Here is a 26,454-nt window from a genome sequence, read left to right as displayed (position 1 = left end):
CCACCCAGGTGCCCCCGGAAGCATCATACTTTTGTGTCGTGGATGTATTCGAAAAGTCCCTCGAATTTTCAGGGTAAACATCACCTGTCGGCTTCCAAGAGCTGGACAGGAGGCCCTCTCTCCCCGTCCAGGCGAATCTCTTCCGAATCCCCGAGCCTTCCATTTTAGTTTGCAAGTCCGCTTGGAGGAATTTCGGGCATTTACATTATTAGATCACATAAATGTTATAAAACATTGGACCATGGAGTATACCATAGCTATTTTCTATGTCTTTTGCTTTCGCTGGAGCTCACAATTCTTTCCTTGGCTCAGCTTACGAATTTCCTTAAGTCAGCTTCAAACTCCCCCATCTCTTCTGTCTCTCCTCAAAGCATTCGGACATAATGGGTATTTCTCAGTTTCATCGACTTGGGAGAACAATTTTCTACAACCTCCTGATGTGCCCCAGTGTGGACTGGTTGCCTCCAGGTGCACAGCTGTCTTCTTGCGATCCCCCTTGGGACCACCCCCCTCGCCTCACTTCTGCTAGAACTCCCAACACATCTTTCTTTGTGTAAGCAACTTGCCTCCCCCAGTTGGAGGAAGGGTGCACAGGAGACGACCTTGAAAATGTCTTGATTTCATCTCTCACATTTAATTCGAATCATCTGGCCGATATAAAACTCTAGAATGGTTGGAAAATATTTTCCAATTTTGAAATTTTAGAGAATTTTAAAGGTATTGCTCTACTGTCCTTTCCCGATATCACTGAAAAGTCCAAAGCCATTTTAATTCTTGTTCCTTTGTATGAGCTTTTTTTTTTCCTCTCCGAAGACTTGTGGGATCATTTTGACCTCAGCTGCCCGGAAATTTCTTGCTGATGTATCGAAGGCACGAGTCTGTTTTCATCCACTGTTCTGGATATTTGCTGGGCTCTTTCAATCTAGAAAACCGTGTCTTTCAGTGCTGAGAATTTTCCTTGAATTACTGCATTGCTAATTCCTTCTTCCCTATTTTTGCTATTTTTTTCCCTTTCCTTTCCTGTTCTTTTCTTTTCTCCCTTCTTCCTTTTGTGGTTGTTGATATTCCTATTATCTGGATGTTGGACTTCCATCCTTTACTTTTTAAAATTCTGTCACTACTTTCTTTTTTGTCTTGTGCTCTATTTTCTGGGACATGTGCTCAACTTTATCTTCTAACACTGCTAGCTGGGAGTTTTTAATCTGTAGTCTTTTTAAATTCCCAGAGTTCCTTTCTATTCTTTTTTTTATAAGCATCATACTTAAAAAATATTTTCTTTATTTATTTAACAGAGAGAGAGGGCAAAGCAGGGAGCCAGGGGACAGAAGGAGAAGCAGGCGCCCCGCTGAGCAGGGAGCCCGATGCGGGACTCAATCCCAGGACCCTGGGATCATGACCTGAGCCAAAAGCAGATGCTTAACCCACTGAGCCACCAAGGTGCCCCAATAAGCATTATACTGTCGTGTCATGGATGTATTCACTTCTTTTATCTCCTTATGGAATGTGAAATACATATGTTATAGATATTACATAAACAAATATATACATATGTGTTTAAACCCAGTTTTAAAAATCTCTCTGCATAGTCTCTGTTTCCTTGAAATTTATTTTTTCTGCTTTCTTTTCCTTTGCTCTTTCTATATTAGAGGCTTTCCCCAAATGTCTGCAGTAATGGTTATCTACTTATATTTAAAAGTAGAACACTCAAAAGAGATTGAAAAGTTTGGTGCCTTTAAGTAGGGCTTACTGGTGATGGGCTTCCCACTGGGATGGCTTGGCTGAGTCATTTCCTGGGTAGATGCCATGGGCTGGTCCCCGAAGTCTCCAGGCAAAACGCATCCAGTATGCTGCCTGGGGGTTTCATCCTGGATGTCTGCTACGACTTGTGAGCCAGGTTGGGAGGAAGGCTGGAGATCTCAGTACCTGCATGTCACGCTTCACTGCCTACCTTGCAGCCAGCGTGGTGTCCTGCCCTCCAGGGGCCCGGTGTCGCCTTCAGACATGGTCTTGTTCACCTTCTCCAGAGAAGTAGGCGCAGCTGTCCAGCAGGGCTGGGAGAGGCAGATGCTGGCGAGGGACCGAGGGAGGCCGTAGAGGGAGGTGAAAGGCGTCTGCCCCATCTTCTGTTTTTAAGCCCACCTTTGCCCCATTTCCCGAGGTACCTCCGGTCTCCGCTCCTGCTCCTTCCCGAGTCTGCAGTAGGGAATGGGGGTGCAGTGCACACGGAGTTTCTCTTCTGCATTCCCCAATCCCAATTTTGGATGTAGCTTTCTAAATCAGTGATCACCCAGCCATCTCCTCGTAGGGCTTCCAGAATGTGCTTGCTGTTGTCTCCCTGCACACTCCTTCTAAAAGCCCTTCGCTCTTGCTTTAGAAGGATTCTGAGAGGTAGGAGTAAACACATGTTCAACCTGCCATCTTTAACTCGAAGTCTTTCTTCATGTGTGTGTTTTTTTAATTATTTTTACTGAATAAGTAATACATACTTACTCGAGAACATTCTACAAAGCATAAAGAAATATGATTTTGTTACATTTCCATTCAATTTTTTCCCCCTATCTTTTGTTTACATCCCGGACTTCAAGTTACATTTCCATTTCTCCAGCAGTCACTTCCCCTATCGACGGATCCTGGTCATCAGCGTCACGTGAGCAAAGCCCACCTGAAGCAAACAAGGTCGGCCCCCAGCTCAGGCCCATATGTGCGCCCCCCCCGATCACGGCTACCCTTGAAACAGCGAGGATGCGTGCTGGCTCCCTCCCCTCCCCGGCCGCTCAGCCCGCTCTGAGGGGCTTCTGCCCCATCACACCACCAGGTCACGGTTGCTGCCCACCTGCACGACCCGCGGATGAGTCAGTCTTTGCCTTACTAAGCCACACCGCGGAATTCAGCACGGCTGACCACAGCCCCTCCTTCTGGAAACCCTCTTCTCTTGAAAGACCCCACGACGCACTACCCTAACTTCGCGCGCTCTACCGCCTGAGCCAGCCAGGGCCCCAACTATCCTCCTGTCTTGCCACCTTTCTGACCAGTCCTTCCATTTCCTCCGGTTCCTCTGCCTCCTCCTTCCTTCTCCAACTCCTTCAACAGCGGTTCTCCGCCTTGGCTGCGTGTGAGAATCATCCTGGAACCATTTTAAAGAACATTAACGCCTGGGCCCCTACCCAGACCAGTATATTCCAAATCTGCTCTAAAAGTCAGGGCTCCCAAGGGGATGGCCTGTGCTCTCTCCGGTCTCCCTTTCCAGACCGGGTCTATGCTACCAATGCCCAAATGTCTGTCTCTAGCTCAGATCTCGGCTTTTAACGCTTCCAGACTTTCTTCCCTCCAGTGAATTCTCCTCCAGGCACCTGGGACTCCCACTCGCCCTTTAGGTTCCCACTAGAAAGTCGTCCATGCTGTGGGTCTCAAGGGCCCGGATGCTTGCCTTCACAGCACCACTGCCCGCCTTAATGTGCGGTTGGCGGGGGATGGGGTTAGTTATTACTGTCAGTCTCCTGACGTCCTGCCTGGTCCAGAAAAACCCCTGAAGGGGTGCCTGGGTGGCTCTGTTGATAAGCATCTGCCTTCAGCTTAGGTCATGATCTCCGGGTCCTGGGATTGAGCCCCGAGTCGGGCTCCCAGCTCAGCGGAGAGTCTGCTTCTTCCTCTGCCACTCCCCCTGCTTGTGCTTGCTAATAAATAAAATCTTAAAAGCAAAAACAAGAACTAAAGAATGAACATGCAAATGAAACGGGGTATAAAAACTTCATTGATGATTTCAGTGGCTATATGAGAGTCTGCATAATGTAATATAGTATCTGTCCATCTTAATCCACAGTTTGGATTTTTTTTTTTAAGATTTTGTTTATTTATTTGATAGAAAGAGACACAGCAAGAAAGGGAACTCAAGCAGGGGGTGTGGGAGAAGGAGAATCAGGCTTCCCACTGAGCAGGGAGCCCGAAGAGGGGCTCAATCTGAGGACCCTGGGATCATGACCCGAGCCAAAGGCAGCCGTTTAACAACTGAGCCACCCAGGTGCCCCCACGGTTTGGATTATTTTCCTAGTGCTAGAGACTCTCAGAAAGCAAAGGACATTCTTAGGTCAAGTATATGAACATTTTTAATATTTAAAACATATTTTAAGACTAAAAAAATATCAAATTGCTTTTCACAAAGACTGAGACCTTGGATTCCAGCCATGCCTTCTGGTTTGATTTTACTCTCCAGTAATTTGTTAGGTAAAAATGGAAGCTGGCTTCCCCAGACCTTCGTTACCCTCCTTCGAGGGCCATGAATGGGAGCCCCTGCTTGAGTGTTTTGAGAGCAGGGTCGATATCAGAAGCATTTTTGCCCTCAGGGATCCAAACCATAAAAAAATGGGTTTATTGAATACATTCACTTAGCCAGTTCATAAAATTGTCATGTTCAGTGTACTTGGAACTCTGGAAAAATCTCAGGTTTCTAGGCTTTTCCCCACCAGTATCGCACCAGAGCCAGTTCTGCAGCCCCCCTTCTAAGGGGTGAGATGTGGGAGCTCTGGTAACAGGCTCTGCTAAGGGCAGGATCACAGAACAATCCTGCTCTCCAGCAGCCAGGGCCCTGGTCACACACGGAGGTGCGAGCCCCCAGCTGGCCCTGTGTGGCGGGGGTTCCCATGCCCTCCCCTGTGCTCCCTCCCGTCTGGGCTCCAAGCGTCTGGGGATGGTCCGTGGAACAAATGGCACATTCCAGCCACACAAGGCAGCCTCTGTGATGCTCGGGCCGCGGACGCACGTGTACCACAACAAATCCGGCCTCAGTGGGCTGAGGTTTTTTGCTTTCGATTCTGGCCCTGCTCTGTGGGAGGCCCGTCTGTGATGAGGGTGTGAACAAGCAGACAGGGGCAGGGGACAGAGGCTGTCGTCCCAGCGTGTGTGAGAGAATGCGCGCGGAGCAGTACCTAGACCACAGAACCCCACCGGGACATCAGATTTTAGGGGATCTACCCTGACCCACTTGCCCAGATTCTCATTCTCTGCCTCCCAGGCCTGGTTCTTACTTCTTCTGCTTTGAATTTCTCTCTTTTTCCCACGTGATCCTTGTTTTTGTCTGTGGCCACTCAAACTTGTGGACACAGACTTATTTTTTTCTAAACACACACCATACTTTGTTCCCAAGTCCCCAGTCTCACCTGCTTTTATTTTTTATTTTTTTAAAAGATTATTTATTTATTAATTTATCTGACAGAGAGATCACAAGTAGGCATAGAGGCAGGCAGAGAGAGAGGAAGGGAAGCAGGTTCCCCACCAAGCAGAGAGCCTGATGCAAGGCTTGATCCCAGGACCCTGAGATCATGACCTGAGCCGAAGGCAGAGGCTTAACCCACTGAGCCACCCAGGCGCCCCTCACCTGCTTTTAAATCCTGATTTTTGTCTGCCAGAATGAACCAAGACTGGCCTCTACTCTCAACTTAAATCTCTCGCAAATCTCCAGGAAGGAGGGGTACTGGATTGCTCTGAGGGATGCCGGCACTTATTTTTCCAGAGGCTTCTGTCTCTTCTGTCACTTACAGCTCTCAGTCACCAGAGCTGACTTCACCCTAGATGTTGCTGGACCTCCTGTGAGGATCCAGCTGACAGGTCCCAGAACCAACGACATGATTTCGTAACTAGACCTGGCCTCTGGCTCTGGTGAGTTCTCCGGCTGGATTATCCTTTTAACAAAGACAGGATCACCCATGATGTCTGGCTGTGAAGGACAAGGATTGGCTTCCACTGCAGACCTTCAAGGTAGATGATTCAAGTCCAAAGGCAATTCCAAAGCAGGAGCTCCACAAACAGACCACGCTCCGCAAGAGCTCCAGCAGGGCAGGCACGTGGGCCACGGACACGGGGGCTGGCGAGGGCCGACGCCTACGCAGAATGACCGCGCCTGGGGTTTACTGGCTGCCAGTACAGCCCAGTCACCCCATCAGGCCCTAGAGACTAGGACCCGTCCTATTTTACGGATGGGGAAAATAAGCTTCCCCAAAAGGCCAAGTTATCTTAATCAGACCGCCGGTGAGCATAGAAGCCGGGATTCAAAAACGCAGGTATCTGACGCCAGGGTCCACACTTGAGACACACGCCTTTCCGCGGCCTCTGTCACACCAGCCCATCCACACACCATTCTGCACATCGCACAACGTCTCCCGTCCAGTCTGTCTGTCCCTATCCCTCCACTGACCGGCTGCAGGATGGGGGTGAGCATCTTTCTCTGGAATGCTCCACAAGGCACCATCTCTAGCACCCTGACAAGTGACCGCTTTTCTTTCAGTTCTGGTTTTGTTTCCTGCCAAGAGTGGGGGTGACACCTGGTCATGTCAGAAACTCCCCAAGATGATGAACCCAACGGTGCCCTAATTTCCCAGCCACTTGGGCCACTGGTGGGGGCAGGGGGTCAAGGAGGCGTCAGGCAGGTCTCGCGCCTGCAGGCCTCCTTCCCGCACACATCTGCTAACACAGCCCTCCGGGGTCTGCTGCGGGTGGCGACACCCCACGCCGGGCCTCCTGAGGGCTGGAAGACCTGGAAGGCAGCGCTCTGGGCCACCCAAGAGCCACTCACCAGCACTGGGATCTGCGGGCGTCTCGCCTTCCTCGGAGTCCTCCTGCTCCTGCACGGTCGGCCTCTCCCCACGCTCCATCTGCGACATGAGGTCTGGTTTGGAAATTGCATAGTCTGGGCAGAAGGAAGGAAAGAAGGCATGCTATGTGGTGAGGTTGTAAAGGTGTCACCTGTGTGAGTGGGACACGAGGAGGAGCCCCGCGGTCAGTGGCAATGCTGGAAAAGAGATGCGCCCGGTTCCCAGCCCTCCTCCTGAAGGCCCCCGCGGTGTGTAGGCCTGTGCGTGCATGTGGGAGGGGCCTGCACGCGTGCGGGGCAGGGGGCAGCAGCCACGTGCACACCAGCAGGAAGTGACCCTGTCGCTGGTGGCCGGGGCGGCGACATGTCATGCCTTTTCATGACAAAGGCACACAAGAGAGTTGAAATTTTATAGGGTAAAAAAAATGAATCCTGACAAAAATCCAGAAGCTAAAACTCTAAGCACGGATAGTGTCCCTCACATTTAAAAAAGTTTAAAGCTCTCTGGAAATGAAGTTACCGGATGAAGACACGCGGAGGAGACGCGTGGAGGAGACGCATACGCGTGTGCGCCCACACATGGCTTCTTTGTAAATGGTTAACATCCGTTATTCTATCTAAAGAGCCACCACGATTCGTACAAGATAAAAAAGCAACTGTAAAGAGGTAATTCATAGAAGAAATGCAAATGGCCAGTAAAGACAAGAAAAGATGCACTAGCTCACTACTCATCAAAAAAAAAAAAAAAAAAAAAAAAACCCATATGAAAATAATGAGGTGTCATTCTTCACTCATCAGAAAGGACGACTATTTAAAACAAGGCCATCAGTTTGAGCCCCGGCATGCAGAGACAGCACTGCCACGCTCAGGGGCGTGAAGGTCACAGCCTTCGGGAGAAGTAGCCACAATACTGTGAGCGGGCCTCCTCTTCGCCCAGGAGACGCCCTCTTCAGAAGCTGTCCTCCGGCGGTACCCAGACAGGAGCACATGGACACATGGGGACGCGGAGTCCGGACTCGGCAGCAGGCAGGAGATGCAATCAGCCTACTCCCTGTCCACAGCGAGAAGGTCAGACGCCCAGCGGCTCCCTGGAGGGCCACACATCCTTCTGAATAGGACTACCTGTGCAACTGTGGAAAGCGGCCTAGGGCCCATCCTTCGATAGAGTAAGTCACTGGTCCCCATCCGTGCAGGCCACAGGCGGCCTGTGCCCAAGCTTGTGTTTGCACGTGCATAACTGAGGATGGGAAACAACGCAGGCCGAAGGGATTGTGCTGGTTACCTCTGGGGGGGCACGGGGGTTGCTCTTTATTCTATAAATCTAAATGGTTAAATTTTCAACAATTTCAATAAACTGAAATTTCAATTATGCATATACTTTAAAAAGAAAAGAAAAAACGAGTCAAATAGAAGAAAGTTCTCTTAATGGAGAGGTATGTGGATATTCAATGAACAATTCTAGTAAGAATCCAAGTTTCTAAGCGTAGACTTGCACATGTAAATGTTTTCCTTTTATTGCATGCACAAAGAGTTCCCCACACCAGACAGAAGAATATGTATAAAAATGAAGTATATTCTCCCAGGTTTTCCTCCTGAAATACTCTTATTAATGGAAACAACAAGAATGCACAGACTTCTGGGGAAGAGAGTCCTTGGTGAGACTGTGACCTGCTGGTGGAACCCAGCATGAGCATCGACCCCCCGGGTCACAGCCTCCTCTCTGCACAGAGGAGATAAGAACCCGGGGGATGCAGGCTCTCCATCAGTGACAGTGTTCAGTCACCTGAATGGGCGAAGGGGAGCGAGGGCTCATGCCTGTCCCAGTGCCCTCTCGGGAGAAGTGGGGATTAAGTAACTTGATTCTCATAAAGCCCTTCGCACTCTGCTTTGTAACAATTTCCTGGACAGACTCATTAAACATATAGGTACAGAGCCAGGAGGAAATAATGTAGAGGTGGGACCCTGACATCTGTCTCCTTCCCACCTGTCCCCGTGGCTTCTCAGTGGAGTGGTGCTCTGTCTACACGCTCTCCTCATCTCTGCTACCCTGGTGCCTGGGGCTGTTTGTGCTAACTCGTCGTGAACCAGTTAGAAAAACTGAAATTCGGTTTTTCTTGTTTCTGAGTATTGGGAGGACTGGCACTCAGAACTCCCCACGTCTCCAAATGAACCTCAGGCTCGTGTCCAGGAAGCCCCCCAGCGTGGGTGCACCTTCTCCTTACCCATAGAAACCAGAGACTCGTAGTTGCCCCGCATCACGTTCTTGTAGAGCTCTTTCTGCCACTCGGACAGGTTCCCCCACTCCTGCTCGGAGAAGTGGACGGCGACATCATCGAAGGTGACAGGAACCTGGAACCACACAAACTCAGCTTGGACCACCTGGACAGCAGTCATGGGCCCTCAGCCGCCAAATCCCAAGGTAACAAATAGCTCTCAGCCCCAGGCCCTGGCTCAATGTCCTTCTCCCGGGGGTGGGTCTTCACCGCAGGCCTCTCTAGAAATCTGGCCTGACTTCAGCCACTGTCCTGGCCCCACAGAGTAAGGGTCTTGTTTTGTCTGGTCTGTTTTTCTGTCTAATGGGATAATCCTTGCGGCTACAAAGCATGGTCTGCAGACCAGCAGCATTGACACCGGGGAATTTGCTAGAAATGCAGACCCCCAGGCCCCAATCTAGACCCACTAATCAGATTCTGCATTTAGTAAGATCGCCACACTAACATTTGAGAAGGTCTGGCATAGAGAATGCAGTCCAAGTTCTGTCCCTACATAAGGCTGTGTATAGGGACAACACACGAAGAACAGAAAGAAAACCAGTCCACATTCCAGTTCAGGATCTTCTGGGAAAATAATATTAAAACCTAACTATTCTCTAGTTTTTTAGGATTTCTCTTGAAATCACATTTTTACTGGCATTAACATAATTTCTAAGTCAACTGATAAAAACGTGGAGCAGGACAGAGCCCCAGAACCTTCCACCAAGGTCTCCGTCCACCTCTGACAATGAACTCCCAACGTTCACACCAAATCCCACTCACTGTGACCTGAACGCCCTTCGGAACTGACCATCCCTGATCACTAGGAGGTCCTCTGACCTGTTTACCCAGGGCTTAACCAACAGGACAAACGCGATGTTGGCGTGTCTTGTGCTTGGTGAAGTCATGCTAGCAACTAGGTGTCATTATATCTGTCTCCTTAACCACCTCTTTTTCCTTCTTTTATATGAAATTCCTAAAGCACATGCAATTCGGATCCCTCCTTGGGAGGCCCCGGTTGGGATGGCTTTACCTTGGGGACCTCTCCATTGCTGCCCGGGGGCAGGCGCAGGATCCAGAAATTTCGGTTTTTCAGCAGGTTCTCCATGTTCTCCAGCCGCCTCTGCAGCAGCCCGTACTCCTGCAGCAGGGTCCCCAGGACAACCCACTTGCTCTCTAGGTGGTTTGCAAACTCCACGGCCGTCTTCTCGCAGTCCGCCAGCTTCTTCTCGGCCGTCCCCGTCCGCCCCTCCAGGGTCAGGAGCCGCATGGCCTGGGCCTCCAGTTTCCTCTCCACCGCTTGGACGGCAGCCCACACGGCCAAGCGGGTGATCTCCGCCGTAGGGAGTGGTGTGTCCTTCTGGGCTGCAGAAGAGATCTGGAAGGGAGTATCTTTTTGGGATACGGGGCTCTGAAGCAGGGGGTCCATGTCAGTCTCCGGCACTGTGGGGGAAAGGGACAGGGGGTCTTTCTCGGGAACTTCAGGCGAGTGGAGTGGGGCTTCTTGGTGGGGGGTGGAGTGGGACAGAAGTGATATTTCCTGTTCAGCAGCAGCTGGGGGTGGATACTGGGTCTCTTCTTGGGAAGTCAGGGGACCCTGGAGATGAGTCTCTTGCTCAGAAGCGGCCGGATACAGGAGTGAGGGTCCCTTCTGGAGAACATGCGGCATTCGGCCAGAGGTCTCTAGCTTGGGAGTCTGGGGCAGGGAGCCTTGTCGGGGAATGGGGGGAGACGAAGAAGGAATCTCTTTGGGGGGAAGAACGCGGGACTGAAACAGAGTTTCTCGGGGGATTCCGGTAGGGGCCTGACGTGGGGTTTCTTCTTGCAGAACACTGGGGAATGACAGAGGTGACGAGCGTTGGGTCTCCATGTCCAGCTGCTGGACCTGTGTTCAAGGAGAGAAAGGACAGGATTGAAGGCCACAGAATCCAGATGGCAAAGTAAATGCCAAAGATCGGCACCCACCGAAAAGGGTCATGGGTTTCCTGGTAATGAGATACATTGCGCGGACACGGGTCTCTTCTTGAGAGCCTAGAGCTGATTTAGGTATCAATTATGAAACTATTATTAACAACAAAGAAAAGGTGGCCACCGTCTGTGTTGGTAGAGCTGTCTCTTTCTTCACAACACACATCTCACGGGGACCACCCAGGACTAGAAGTGGACCAGAGGACAAGATACAGGCCTCTGCTCTCGGTCCTGTTCCCGCCGACTGCTGCCGGCTCACTCGGCCTCTCTGTTCTCCCTGTCCTTGCCCATAACACAAGGACAGTATCTGACACACCTGCCACCTCACGGAGTTTGAGCACAGAGCATCAAAGAAAATAAGACTTTGTAAACCACAAGAGCAGAACTGTCAGTGCCGGGCACCGTTATGACCCCCAGACTCCCAGCAAGGTGGGAGGAGACCCCAGCGGGGCTACTAAAGGACGTCCCTCGACGAGGAACTTGACATGTGGCCCCACTGCTCCTGCTTGTGTCAGGAGGCAGTCCCTGTGCCCTCTGTCTTAAGGGCAAACTTAGGGGAAACCTTAAGTTTCCCCGACTCTGATCAAAGCTGAACTGTGGACTTATCAATACAATTTCACCAAGCATGTCTACGGAGAGAGGCCAAATGGGCTTCTGGGTATCCCAGGCAGACAGAGAGAAGAGACACCCTGCCCGAGCCAGGCCAGGGGACAGTAGTTCAGCCCCTTGTACGCGGGAGCCAAAGTGCCCAGGGCCGATGGTCCCTACTGCAGGAGGCGCGCTCTGGTGGTCTGAGTTCCTCCCTGTGGTCTGTGAGGTGGGGAAGGAGAAGCAGAGGCCTGGAGAGGCTGGAAATGGAGCGGAAGTCAGCCATTCTGTGACCCTCGTCAAGACTGGTGGGGCGACTAGAACTGACATAAAGACTGACTCCTTTGGGGATTTTCATTCTTCACTCTCTCCCTGTTCCCCACCTTAGCCAGATTCGTGTTGGGAGAATTCTTGTGTCACCAGGGAGGTGAAGCCAAGATCTTCTGAGTGGCCAGCTCTGGGTTTACTGAGCCCATCAACAGCGCTATCGGAACCGAACCGAAGTTCTTCTATAACACGTTTGTCCAATTGCTCGTATCTTCCTTCAACCAATCTGCTGAAGGACCCACTGCTGGGCCACGTACAAGTGGTCTTTAATGTAACTGGAAGCCCCATTCTCTTCGTTTGAAAGGGAGCATATCCAGTCTGACCCAGAGTATATGCTCAATGAATGTCTGCTGACTGAATGAACAATATAAATGATTGGGTCACGTGAAAAAACAATGTTAGGGGACAGCATGACATTGCTTCGGTCATCTGTCAGAGCCGTCTCAACTAATTTGTGTCTCCTACCACTTTCCTTCCTTCACTTGCTCATTCATTCACTTACGAGGCCTTCACCGAGACTGCACCACACGTTAAGCCAAGAATTGGAAACCGAAGGCCTGTGCAGGCAGAATGTTCTCAAGGTAGTATGATCCAATAGTTCTGCAGCTAACCAGATGTGAGAGCTTATTAGTCAGATAACAGCTAACAGTTAGTCAGCACTTACTGTGCGCCCTGAACTGTGTTAAGCATTTCAAAGGGCTATCTCTCACGTCATCCTCAGGAAGCCCTATGAAACTGGGACTCTGAGAACTGTTACCCACACTTAGCAAAGGGAGGCGTGGAAGTTTGGAGAGGCCAACCCGCTCGCCCAAGGTCACACCGCAGGCTGGCCGCAAGACACCGTAGGTTGCCTCTGGGCCTCAGCTGTCAACCCAGGTAGCAGGTCAGGTTAAGTGTTCTGAATCCTTTCTGCCTCTAAAATTCAGAGAAGCCTGGAGAGTAAACACAGACCCGTGGGAGGGTCTATGGTTGGCAAGGCCTTACCCATAAAGACATTTCATAGACCCCTTTGAAAACTAATGAAAATTGTGGATTCTCTCCCTCAAAAAACTAACAAAACAAAACAAAACAAAAACACAGGCGGGCACACACACACACAATTCTGCAAACACTTTCAAGGGGTTCACAGACCCCAAAACCTGGAGATCATCAAGCTACGTCTCAACTTGTCACAGGTAAGGGCAGACAGGACAGCCCTCTGGGACAGGAGCCTCAGATGCCAGGGGAAAATGACCAGCATAACGGAACACAATAGGCACATTATGGCCCTGTCCTTCGAGGGGGGATTAGGGTATTTGCCTACAACTAATGGGAAGGAAAAATCCCTGGAGGCCAAGTTAGTCTCCCTGAGTAATACACGGGTTTAACTAAAACAATGAAAAAACTAATTATAACAATAAAAAACTCCAGTATAGTACCTAAAGCCAGCAGAGTAAGATACGGTTACCAACTAGTCTAATCAGAGCTCAAAGGAAAATACCATTTCTTTGCTGTTACTAGACTGGCTCTCTCCACTTCCAGATTTGGAGGACTGTAGAGGGTTGAGGGGGGCACAGGAACATACCTGTCCTCTACCCCTAAATTAAAGCCCCTTGCTATAATGTCCTCCGTGTCAGTAAACCTGTGGCTCAATTTTACCCTAAGCATAGAGGGATGGAGCTATAAATATAGTATCTAAGATTAATAAGCTTGCATTCTCAAACTGTTGTGGGCAGGGGGAGAATTCTAGACTATAGATCATAGGATTTAACCCACCCTCCCTGCCTCGTGCATCCCAAGTGGATGGGGTCCCCAGGACTCATGCATATCAGCAGAAAAAAATACATCACCATTCATACCGATTTATAAAAAAGCCATGCCATTTTCTTGAATGACCCAGTGTGGTTAACTCAGAATTATATACCATTCAAGGGCCCTGGAGACCAAAGCCCAGAGGTAGGCATTTTTAAATCTCCATTTTGCTGTATTTTTCCAATAGATGATTACTATTTTTATTGAACCAGGAGGCTCTTTAGAAAGCATGTATCCCGACCCCCTCCACACAACAGTAAACTGAGGCTCACAGGCGCTGACTCCCAGCAGCCATCCTGCTCTCCAGCACGGCCACCGCATCTCAAAAGAGCAGGTCTGCGGGGAGATTTCAGGGCTGGTTTTTCAGAATGGCCCACTAAGCAGGACCACCGGCCACGAAACCCTTAGGAGCTCGCTCCCCAGACCCCATCCGTCTGGACACCCAAAATCTGGCGGGGGGGGGGGGCTCCAGACGCAGAAGCTGGAGGCCCAGGCGCCGAGCCCGAGGGTCACCTGCTCCCCACGACGCAACCGCTCGGCCGAGCCTCTCACCACGCCGTCACCTCCCCCCCCGACGGGCCGCGTCCACCGCGCGCCGGGCCAGGCCCCTAACCCAGGCGAGGCCGCCACCAGAGCCGCCCCCTCCCCGTCCAGGCCCGCGGCCCGAGAAGGCTGGCATTTCTGGGGACGCGGGCACCGGGCCACGGAGGATTCGCTACGTGACCTTGGGGCAGGCCGGGCAGGTCGCCGCCAGGAGTCTGTGCCTCAGTGTCTCCGCTCTGCGAAATGGGGAGAGCCGCGTCAGCGCCGCGCTCCGGCCGCGGGAGGCTCGGCGGGGGCGAGCTCTGCGGAAAACGTGCGGCGGCAACCCCGACGGACGCAGCGCCGGCTCCGCAGGGAGCGAGGCGCGCCGCCCCGGGCGCCCACCTCCGGGCCCGCGAGCGTGCCAGGCCCCGGCGTCCCCGAAGCCTCGCCCGGACGGCGGCCGGATCCTCGGCCCCGCTCCCATCCCGCAGCCCGCCCCCCCCCGCCGCCCCCGTTAAGGGGCGCGCGAGCCCGCCGGCCCCCCCCAACCCCCCACGTCGCGGCGTTTCTGTCCCTTACCGAGACCCCAGGCCGGGCCGCCGAGCCCGGGACGCGCAGGCCGTCCCCCGGGCCCCGAGTCCGCGCGTCCGTGCGCGCGCGGGCCGCCCTCACCGGAGCCGGGGCCGCCTCGGCCATGGCCGTGCGCTGTCCGGCCCGGCCCGGAGTCGCCGCCGCCGCCGCCGCCGCGCGGCCCCGCGCAGGCCGGCCCCCCGGCCTCTCCGCAGGCGGCGCCCGCCCGGTCCTGCCTTCCCCCGCCCGGGCTCGCGCGGCCGTCGGGCCCGGCCTGCTCAGGGCGGGCGGGGACGGAGCGGCCGAGCCGGGCGGCGGCGTCGGAGCGGGGCGCGCGGCGGTGCGGGCGGCCGGGCGGGCTGCGCCCCGGCCGCGAGCTGGGCCCCGGCCCTCAGCACCGGCCCCCGGCCCGCGCGCGGCCCCTCTGCGGCCGCGGCTGCGACCCCGGCTCCGGCCCCGGCCCCGGCTGCGAGCTGCGCTGCCGTCCCGGCGCCTCTTCAGCAGGGGAGCTGCACAGCAGCTGCCATGTTGATACAAACTGCATCCTGGGAGGCATGTCCCTCTCAGGCCGTTTAAAGAGAAACACTCCGAGGCTCGTCGGAGGCTGCAGGAACCCAGACAGCTCCATCTACAGCCGGTAGGAGCGAACAGTGTCGAGCGAGCAGCCGGGCGGCGACGGACACGCCCTGAGCCCCGGGCCAGCCCGTCGTGGAGCCCGGGCCGAACCGCGCGGCCTGCCCCCCCCCCAGCCGCCCCCAGCCGCCCCCCCCGCCCAGCTCGGCCTCTCACCTGGGGTCCTCGCCTCCCCGGGCAGCCTCGGGCGAGACCCGGAGGCGGGAGAGCCGCGCACAAACCGCCGCGCGCGGCCGAGGCGACGTGCTGGGGTCTGGAGGCGGCTTGATTGGCTCCGACAGCCTTCCTCCCGCCGGATCCCCCTGCTCCTCTCAAACCCAGAACCCGGGTCGTTCCCTTTCAAAACCTGCGCTCACAAAGGGATCTAAGAAACCCGTCACACCAAAGCGAGCCCGGGTTCATGTGACCAGCTCTGTGCAGTCCGGGTTCCAGGGAAGCGGACTGTGGTTCCAAGGGTAACAAGGGGGTTGGGTGCTTTTGTGAAATGCCCGAGTGTTGTTTTCGACAGGAGAGGACACAATTCCGAGAATCATAGAGTGCTGGGGCTGGAAGGGGCCGGACCCGGCATTTGGGAGGAAACTGAGGCCAAGTGGGAAGGGACATGTTTACCCCAAGTTGCCTTCCAGCCCCTTGCAGGAATGCTCTTTATAACCTTGAGAGATATCCCAAAAGAAAGGGTAGAGAGCTTGGAGTTGGCGGCTCCCTTTCCTGGACAGGTTCACGCACACCCATATTTATGGAACATCTAGCAAGAGGCAAAAACTAGAAATGAAATGGGGGTGAGGGGCGAGGAAGAGAGAAAGTACAGGCAGGCCTCCTGGATACACGTGAGAAAACCCAACTGGAACTAACTTGAGTGGGGGAGGGGGGAGAAAAGTAGAATATTTTTGTTCACCTAATGGGACCCCAGGGAGGCCAGGGGTGGAGCTGCCTTAGAAGGCGGCAGGAGCAGGGCTCAGTCCGCGGGCGGTGTAGATAGATGTCTCTTTAAGAGTGGAAAGTTATGGATACAGATAAGGGCAGGGCCTGTCCATTTCCTTCCCTTCCCAGAGGTTGGAGATCCCACCTATGTCTTGGTGCATCAGTAAACAGGGCATGCCACTGGTTTGGGTATTTTAAATGTTTATGTGAATGATGTAATTCATTCCATATCAGGTTGCAGGTTTTTTTTTTTTTTTTAAGCATCATTGTTTTTGAGATACAGTCCTGTTTAAACAAGAATATCTGGTTCATTCATTTTAACCACCGTATAGTATTTCATTGAATAAATAAAGTCCAGTTAACTTCCCCCTCCACCGGGGATGAAAACAAACCTGCTGGCAGCAACATGTGTGTTCATGTCTCATTGCCTATGTTTGAGCTTCTCTGGGAACGACCCCCAGACACAGAAGAGGGGGTGACAGGAGCGCCTGCCTCTTCCCTAAATTCAACAAATTGCTCATCAGTGAGATGGTGCCCAGTGACACTCCCACCAGCGGGGCATGGGGTCCTGTTTCCACAGCCTTACCAACACTTACTGATAATGGACTGTGAACCCTGCCAACACGATGAGTTTGAATTGAAATGATAGTTATTTTACTTTAAATTGATATTTCTTTCTTTTTTTTTTTTTTTAAGATTATATCCATTTATGTGACAGAGAGAGATATCACAAGTAGGCAGACAGGCAGGCGGGGGCGGGGGGGGGCAGGCTCCCCGCCAAGGCCCGATGCAGGGCTCCATCCCAGGACCCTGGGATCATGACCCGAGATGAAGGCAGAGGCCTAACCCACAGAGCCACCCAGGCGCCCCTATATTGATATTTCTATGTCCCTGATTATTAAGAGAATGGAACATCTTTTCACATTTCCTAGACACTTGGTCTCTTCAAATTTTCTCTCCATTTCCTTTGCCAGTGTTTCTGTTGTGAAGTCTTTTCTTATTGTTGTTGTTGTTGTTTTTAAGATTTTATTTATTTGACAGACAGAGATCACAAGTGGGGGTGGGGGAGAGCTGGCTCCCCGCTGAGCAGAGAGCCTGATGCGGGGCTCGATCTCAGGACCCTGGGATCATGACCTGAGCCGAAGGCAGAGGCTTTAACCCACTGAGCCACTCAGGCGCCCCTCTTATTGGTTTATAGGTGCTTTTTAAAAGAATGTATTAGGGATATGAACCCTGTCACCAGACTCAACATGCTTACTGATAGGATTGTATTTCCATCGACTGTCTTACTAGTTGTTTACTTTGTTTTCCAGGTCTTCGGCAATTTCTTTCTCTTTCTTTTGTTCCTTCTTTCTTTGCCTACATTTGGATGGAGTATTTCTTTTTTTAGTAATTCTGTTTTCACTGTACAGTTATTATTAGTTATGCCTCATTTTTCATGGTTGCCCTAAGTTTTAACACATACAGCTTTAATTTTTAACAGCCTACCTCCTGTGAATTTTACCCCCTCACCATGCTGCGTTAATCTGTGCGTTAATCTTAAAGCAGGTTACCCACCGTCCTTGTGTTATTGGTAGCATACATTTTATGTTTCCAAATGTTACCAGCAGGAAGGGAGTCCTCTAACTTTGTTCTTGTTTTTCAAAATTGTTTTGGATCATTTGGGATGCCTTGAACTTCCCTTTGAATTTTAGGGTCAGCTTGTCCATTTCTGCAACTAAGCCAGCTAGAATTTTGATGGGGCCAGGAAATCAACTAATCAGCTCCTGTCCCACGGAGAAACACCTAGATGAATGAACGTATGATCATTCTTTTTCAGACAAATGTAAGATGAGACGTTCAGTACTAATTTTGGATTTCTTGTTACCAAAATAAAATGAAAGACTTCAATCACCCAAGAGTTAATTAACTGCTTGAATTTATTTTTCTTTGTCTTTTAGCATATGTGAAAAGTGGAAAAATAAAAATATGTCTTCCTTTTGACATGTTTAACACGAAGTTACTTTTATAACTGCATATCCTCTCAGTGTATTCCCCCCTCAAGATTACTAGTTGTATATTTGATGATATTAAATAAATATCCTGTAATCAGCTGAACTTTTTTGCTATAAACTTTTTACAGTAGGAATTGTTCCAAAAACCAGACATGTATTTTTTTTAAAAGATTTTATTTACTTATTTGACAGAGAGCCAGAGAGCACAAATGGGGGGAGAATGGCCCAGAGAGAGGGAGAAGCAGGCTCCCCGATAAGCAGAGAGCCCAGTGTGGGGTTCGATGCGGGGCTCGATCCCAGGATCATGACATGAGCCAAAGGCAGGTGCTTAACCCTCTGAGCCACCCAGGCTCTCCCGAAAACCAAACATGGAAAGCAGTGATAAGATGAAAGCTTGCAGCTCTCTTGCTTACATGTTTGTAGAGCATGCAATTTTTAAAAAAGATTTATTTATTTATTTGAGAGAGCATGAGAGAGAGAGAGAGAGAGAGAGCAGGCACTTGCACACACACAGTTGAGGGGGCGGAGAGAAGATCTGAAGCGGACTCCGTGCTCAGCGTGGAGTCCTATGCAGGGCTGGATCTCACAGCCGGGAAATCGTGAGCCGAAACCAAGAGTGCGCCACTTAACTGACTGGGTCACCCAGGAGTTCCAGAGCATGCGACTCTTGACCTTGGGGTTGTGAGCTCGAACCCATGTTCAGTGTAGAGATAACTTAAGAATAAAACCTTTTTAAAAAACCGAATGGGAGCAAAAGGTGGTTTTTTCCCCTTAAATCATTCTTCTCTTTCACAAACACTTTGTGTATTTTATTATTTCTAATTTATTACGCTGTGATTATGAGAAGGGGTCTGAATAGAATTGGTTATTTGGAATGTGTTGTGATTTGCTTTGCAGCCAGTTTTTGTAAACATTTCATATATACTTGTACATAGAATCTCTAATTGTTTGGATAAAATTAGATAGGTTTTTCAAATAGTCTAGATTCTTACTAATTTTTTGTTTGTTTTATCAAATAGAGGTATATAGAAATGTCCCATTGTGATTTTTTTCCAGAATTTTCATCATAATTCTGTCATTTTTTGCTTTATATGTCCCGAGTCCATGCTGTTAGGTACATTAGAGCTTTTTTTTTTTTTTTAATAATACAGTGATCCTTTTTATCCTAGTAATGCCTCTTGCGTTAAAGTCTGCTTTGTCTAAAGGTATTTACTAGTCCGTTTCCTTTAGAAAATTTACTAGTCCGTTTCCTTTAGATGAGTGTTTGCTACGAGAGCTTTTCTCCCCCAACTCTTTACTTTGCACCGTGTTGTACTTTCTTTTTTTTTTTTTTTTTAAGATTTATTTATTTATTTGATAGACAGAGATCACAAGTAGGCAGAGAGGCAGAGAGAGAGGAGGAAGCAGGCTCCCTGCTGAGCAGGGAGCCCGATGTGTGGCTTGATCTCAGGACCCTGGGATCATGACCCGAGCCGAAAGCAGAGGCTTTAACCCACTGAGCCACCCAGGCGCCCCATGCACCGTGTTGTACTTTCAAGTCTTACTCTTGTCTCTTGAAAACAGCATGTGACAAGACAGCAAGTGCCATTTTGTCCTCGTCTGGGGATCGAGGCGAAGGCCCCCACAGTTCACTTTCTGTGGCCAGACTGGGACAGTCACTCTCCTGCGGAGCTTTACCAGGAAACACCCCTTGGAACTGATACGCCCTCTCCATGCACGTGCACACACACAGAGGACTAGAGAGAAGGCCGTTGTTGGCCATCCTCCCCTTCCTGAGCAGTCAGTGTCCTCTGTGGAGCCCAGGACTTCGCTCATTGCTCTTTCTAGGCTCCCTCTTCCTTCATAGGGAAGAAGAGGAGCCCTTGCTCTGTGTCCCCCAAAGTCCCTGAAGTCTGCGAGCACACTGGCACATGGACGCAGATGGCTTTCTATTTTAAAAGATTTTATTTATTTATTTGACAGAGATCACAAGCAGGCAGAGAGGCAGGCAGAGAGAGAGGAGAAAGCAGGCCCCCCGTTGAGCAGAGAGCCCCATGCGGGACTCAATCCCAGGACCCTGGGATCACGACCTGAGCCGAAGGCAGAGGCTTTAACCGACTGAGCCACCCAGGTGCCCGGCAGACGGCTTTTTAAAAGTTTTATTTTTTTTAAGATTTTATTTGACACAGAGAGAGAGAGAGAGAGAGAACAAGTGCGCACAAACAGGGGGAGAGGCAGGCAAAGGGAGAAGCAGGCTCCCCACAGAGCAGAGAGCTTGAAGTGGGACTCGATCCCAGGACCCTAGGATCATGACCTGAGCCGAAGGTAGACGCTTTACCAACTGAGACACCCAGGCGCCCCACAGATGGCTTTTAATGTAGAGATTGTTGAAGGCTTAAAGACATCACAGGGAAAAGGAGGGGCTAGTCCCACCCTGCTCCAGTTCCCCTGGAACCCCAGTGGAGCAATGTACGACCCAAGCCACTTCCTTGCCCTCTTGTAGAGGAAGCACAGCAGGTGGGGGGCGGGGGACCCTTGGGGTGCCCACATGCCACAGACCATATCATGGGGGGCCATTTCTGGGAAGAGTCAGGGGCAGACATTTCTTGATATCCCTCTGGAAATGCTTCTCCATGTCAGAGGAACTGGGGGTAAAGCTGAGTACTACCCCATCCCCCCTCCCCCTCCTGGACACCACTGGACCAGCTGAGCCCCACAGTCCCAGGCGGAACCAAACTGAAGTTTCTATGGCAACACACACGAGCATGTCCTCCCTCATGTCCTTCTGGAACTCTCCATGCATTGGCCAAAAGTGAGGCTTTGTGAAGACCCAAGTTGGAATCCAGGTGAAGTGTGGGAAGACCGGAGAGAGAAAGGAGGAAGGATTTGAGGACTAGACCTCGTGCTCTCTGCACCCCAAGCTGCTGGGGCCCCAGACAGATGGAGCCCGACGGGTGGAGGGGACACGCGTTCTGCCTGAGACTGCCACTGACGTTCAAACAGGGTTCAGACTGAGGCTGGAATGAGACTTTTCTGGTGAGGGCAAGTTATGAAACATGATGGACTTTTGACAACATGTCATCATGGTACCAAACAGCCACCGAGAGGAGGGCTGACATAGTGCAATCATGGGGCAGTCGTTGGAGAATAGAAGATCTATGCCCCAACGAATATTTCTCACTACAGCTGCAACACATAGAGATGGATCTTTGTTCAGCTTTACAATCTGATAATGTGTGTTTCGACTGATGAACTTATTTTTTCTATTCATAGTGAATAGAGAGACCTATTTGGGTTTTTTCTGTCACCTTATTTTGTGATCTTTACCGTAACGTTGCTCCTTTCCCCTGTCTGTTAGATGAATCAAGTTTTCCTAATTCACCATCCCTCCCCCTGCTAGGAGCCACTCTACTCCTATTCTTTCAGGGGCTATTAGGAACATTTAAGTAGGTCTGATTGACTCACAAATATGTATGATTGCCCTTCTCTGGAAATCACAAGGACCAAAGGATGCTTTCACTGGCCGCCTGCTCTGTCTTGCACGTGGTCTGGTGTTGTAGATACTTTGTTTTATATCTCCCAAATTTATCTTTATTATTGTTTTATGAAGTCCATGTATGTTAATATACACCCATATTTACTATGTTTCCCCTCTCATGATTCTCCTTATGATTGTTCCTCCTCTGTACTGGGTTTTTCTTCTTCCCAAAGACAGTCCTCAGCCATTTATCGTTATCTATGACTGCTTCCTTCTCAGTTTTTACCTTCTAACAAACGTCTTTATTTGGCGTTGGTTGTGTGCGATAATTGAGCAGGGTACAAAATCTAGGTTGACGGTTTTCCCCTCGCCACTTTGCAGGTGTTAGCTCATTGTCTTCTGACCTCTGTTATTGTCCTAGAAGATTCTACAGTCTTCGTTGACTCTTTTTCCTTTCATGTCAATCTGTCTTTTTCTCTGGCAGCTTTTAGGATTTTCCTTTTGTTTTTGGTGGTTCTAGTTTCACCACGATTTTTTAATTTTTAATTTATTTTAATTTTTTTTATTTTTTAAAGATTTTATTTATTTATTTGACAGACAGAGATCACAAGTAGGCAGAGAGGCAGGCAAGGAGATGGGGGGAAGCAGGCTCCCCACTGAGCAGAGAGCTTGATGCGGGGCTCGATCCCAGGACCCTGGGATCATGATCAGAGCAGAAGGCAGATGCTTTAACCCACTGAGTCACCCAGGCGCCCTTCACCACGATTTTTTTAATGTGTGGCTTTGCCTTTGGGCCTCTTGAATTTGAGGATTTATGTCTTCCAAGTCTTGGAGATTGCCAGCCATTCTTTTAAAAATGTATTTCCTCCTAATTTCTTAATTACTTCTTTCTAGATGAGAAAATCTGTTTAGATAAGTGTATGGAAGGTGTTTTTGTCTATGTTTTTAAACATGTCATATATCTCCATTCATGATTTTCTCTTTCATTCTGGGTATTTTTCTCATCTGTAGCTCATTTCACTAATTCTTTTTGGCTGTGTCTTGGTCAACTGTTTAACCAGTCCGCTGAGTTTTAAAAGTTTCAGTGACTTTTATTTCCAGAAATTTTTTTTTTTTTCAAATGTTACTTTCTTTTTAACGGTATCTTGCTTTTTCTTAAGGTTTGATTTGTTTCTATTTACCAGGTTTTCCCCATGCTTCTTCTTCTACTTTCTGCTCTCTGTTAGTTTTGGGAGCATTATAAAACTATCCATGTTACATTCAATCTTGAATAATCTGTACATGAATTCAGGTTCTTAAATTTTGATCCCGGTGTTTGTTGTCTCACTAATGGTGGACTGTGTCCTTGTGGGTTTTGTAATTTGTGATTGTGAGCTTATAGTGAGCCAGACTTGTGGTCTGGACTGTGGGATAGTTCCTCCTGTTTTGGCATTTCCTCAGCCAGAAACCACAAGCACTCTCATTGGCCCTTATCCAGGTATTATGTCAATTGGCCAGCCCTGTGGGTAATGTAAATTTGGATTCCAGCCTCCATGGTGTACAAGCTGTGGTTTTAGATTCTTAATGATGATGCTGCCCTGCCCACTGCCATCACCCAGAGCCCAGCCCGAGGCATAAGCTTTTTGTCATTTGTGACGGCCATGGTGTTCTGCCACACAGATCTTTCAGAATTTACCATCTAGCTACAAGGAATGCAGTTAGACCACAGCTCAGGTCATTAATGCCTTCCGGAAATGCCTTGGCTTTCAAGCTAAGTCCATGCTGTCCTTGGGCAGCGCCAACCAGTGTGGGAGCAGGTAAAGTGCAAGGGTCTGGGTGTTTCTGCTCAACACAGGACTCCCCTAACAGGAATTATTTGCTCTAGAATCCTTTGGTTGGCTCAAACTCTGTCAGAACCACAGTGTGTTCTGTTCCTGCTGCCCAAACCTGCTTGTACTCCTCTTCCCTTCCATGGAGGTTAGGTCTGTGTCCTGGTCTGAGACTTTGTCTGCGAAATCCTGCTTCCTTCTGCCTTTACCATTTATAGTGTCATTGTGCAGTAAACGTCCTGCACTTCAGTATGTGTGTGACTGAAGCGAGCCCAGTGTCCTGTTGTCTGAAACTATGTTTCAGCATCTGCTTCCTGAGGACCACCCAGCACATCGTCTTTTGGAGTTGGGTGTGTTTTTTCTGAACCATGTATTTTCTGAAGTCGAGGTCTTTAGAGGACGTTCTCTGGATGAAGTGTCAGCTCAGACTCTGATCTTCACGGTCCCAAGGCCTCTATACCCTTCTCTTCACCCCACCCTGTTAGACGCAGCCACTGTTCACCTGCTTACGACCTGGATGTAGTTTTGTCTTCATTTCTGGTACACTAGGATTTCCCTTTATTCCTTTCTGAGCTCTGTATTTAAAATTATGTTTCTTATATCCCATCTGGAATTTGCAGATGTTTCTATCAGGTTCTACAACCCACAATATTTGCATTTATTCTTTTTTGCCCTATTTTTAAAGACAGATTATTTAAGTGTATATGTTTAATGCCTAAGTGGCGCTTCTAATGTGTTTAAGTAATCATGTATAATTTGCACAAGACTCGGGGTTAAAAGGAGCTTGACAATCACATCAAATCAGGAACTTTGTTTCTAGCTGTCAGGGAATAAAGTCTGCCTTAGGATTTGTGTAAGTGTTCTGCCTCGTCTTTATACATACACCTTTATACACATTTCCGGGAAAACATTATATACAAAGTAGGGGAGAGTCTAATGTGAAGACTGAAGGAGTGCAAACCAGGTCTATGAGAAACGGGAGGCATCACTGCCACCTGCAGAGACCGGCGACAGCTGGTGATGCTGAGCCATCTTCTGAGGTGTAAGGAGTGTACCAGGTGCACTGTGGAGCCAATGGGGCGGTCAACGCCATGAAGTGGGAACAGCATGTGCAGAGACATGGAACAGCACAGTGCTCAGGGAAGAGGTAGTTCAGTTTAGGCAGAAGATGAATATATGGAGAAGCTGCCCTCACGAGGGGTCGGCTATGCAGGCCTAAAATTGGGATTTTCAGCAGTAGGTCATAGGGGTCCTTGAAGGGCTTTAAGCCAGGGAGTGAGAGTGCTCGGATTTCCCAGTTAGAAAGGTCACCCCGGTTCTGTATGAGGGACGGAGTGGGGGCAGGATGGGCTGGGTGTTCCACCCTCGAGGTCCAGGAGGATTCTGGCGAGCCTTCAGTGATGTGGAATAAAGACTGACGAACGCCAGAGAGGAGAGAGAGAAGGTGACAGGAACCCCGAGAGGGAGGGGTGTCTGCCCGGGAATGGAGACAAAACAGAGTGAAAGTTAAAGGGGCCAGTCCTCACTGGTCTTGACGCTGTTGCAATGGTTCCGGCACGGTTGACCCCTCTTGTCTTAAGGCCACCTGGGAACAGGACAAAGATACAGGACTGCTATGGAACAACGGAAAGTCGAAAGGGATGGGGACCACCTTTGGACAAGAATGAAGTCACAGAAAGATCAAAGCAAAGAAAGCTGTCGGGAGGAGGCGGCCGCAGGTGGGTGGGTTTCCATGGGCAGCCGAGGGCGGCTGAGATGAGGGAGGGGCGGGGCATGACGACCGTCAAGCGTTCTCACTCACGCACATTACTTTGATGCCAGAACGTAGGACATTTCACGGAGGACATGGCCTGGCCTTGGACAGGAGTTGGGGATTGCCCTGGGATTTGGAATGTGTAGTAAGCGGAACACGACCCCCCAAAGAGTCCACATCCTGATCCCTAGAACCTGTGAGTATGGTGCCTTACATGGTGTGTCTGGGTGGCTCAGTCGGTTAAGCATCTATGTCTCAGGTCATGATCCTAGGGTCCTGGATTGAGCCCCGCGTCCAGCTCTCTGCTCGGTGGGGAGTCTGCTTCTCCCTCTGTCCCTCCACCCCTGCCTGTGCTTTCTCTCTCTCTCACTCATTCTCTGTCTGAAAAAAAAAAAAAAATGATAGTGCCTCACATGGCAAAAGGGACTTTGCAGGTGTGATTAATTTAGGATCTCTAAATGAAGTGATTATTCTGGATTATCCTGGTGGGCCCAGAGTCCGTTGCAAGATGCTGAGAGCGAGGCAGGTGAGTCCAGGTCAGAAAACGATGTGATGATAGAAGCAGAGCTTGGAGTGACTGCCTCAGGAGACGAGGGCCACGAACCAAGCGTGGCCTCTACAAGTGGGAGAAGGCGAGGCCGTGGATTCTTCACTGGACCCAGGAGGAACGCAGCCCTGTTGACACCTTGATTTTAGCCCCCTAAGGCTCAGTTTGGACTTCTGACCTCCAGAAGTATGAAACGGATCTCTCCTGACTTAAGCCACAAAGTTTGTGGTCCTTTTCCCTAGCAGCAAGAGGACACTAAGACCAGAAGAGACCACAGTGCTCTGGCCTAAGCGGGGGGGGGGGGGGGGGGGGGGGGGGGCCCAAGGTGCTGACCTGGTCTCCTTAACTGTTCACCGAGTGTCCCTTCGGGGTATTGATACTGAACTTAACCCTCTGCCCCCACGAAACCCCATCCTCCCCAAGTTCCCTGTTTTGAGAGTACACCCGAGCCAGGGCCTTGGGAGTCGTCTACTGAGTGGAACACTACATGGCTGAGGGCTTTGGCGTGAGGCATGGGATTCCCGCAGCACCCGGGCGTGTGGCGGGAGGGCGTGTGTGAACGGCCGAGCATGGTGGTGGGCTGGAGGCTTGGTGAGCGGGGCAGGCACCAGAAGTGTTCCTTGTTCTTTTCCCAGGACTGAAGACATGTCCTGCGGGGGGGCGGGGGGGGGCGACAAGAAGCGTGTGGGCGACATCGGGGCTGTGGGTCCCAGGAGGGATGCCATCACCACAATGGG

At 50.4% G+C, this 26,454-nt stretch overlaps 1 protein-coding gene across 2 annotated transcripts in view; it reads right to left on the bottom strand.

Moving 5' to 3' along the window:
* ZNF777 (zinc finger protein 777) overlaps positions 1–15,502 on the bottom strand; it is a 28,501-nt gene extending 12,999 nt beyond the window's left edge. The window contains exons 1-4 of one of the 2 annotated variants that reach the window (XM_013063181.2): positions 15,394–15,502; positions 9,869–10,720; positions 8,806–8,932; positions 6,566–6,679 (exon numbers count right to left, since the gene is read on the bottom strand). In XM_013063181.2, coding sequence (XP_012918635.2) covers positions 6,566–6,679; positions 8,806–8,932; positions 9,869–10,705 — 1,078 coding nt within the window. In that variant the 5' untranslated portion in view covers positions 10,706–10,720; positions 15,394–15,502. Of the gene's footprint in view, positions 1–6,565; positions 6,680–8,805; positions 8,933–9,868; positions 10,721–14,613; positions 14,923–15,393 lie in introns of those variants that run through there. The other variant, XM_045086429.1, reaches the window with a different exon arrangement.
* Positions 15,503–26,454: the final 10,952 nt, after the last annotated feature.

The sequence above is a fragment of the Mustela putorius genome, unplaced genomic scaffold, assembly GCF_011764305.1.
Source record: "Mustela putorius furo isolate JIRA1106 unplaced genomic scaffold, ASM1176430v1.1 tig00000929_pilon_pilon_pilon, whole genome shotgun sequence".
NCBI lineage: Eukaryota > Metazoa > Chordata > Mammalia > Carnivora > Mustelidae > Mustela > Mustela putorius.
The sequence above is the reverse complement of the archived record's forward strand: the minus strand, read 5'-3'. Positions and strand labels throughout refer to the sequence as shown.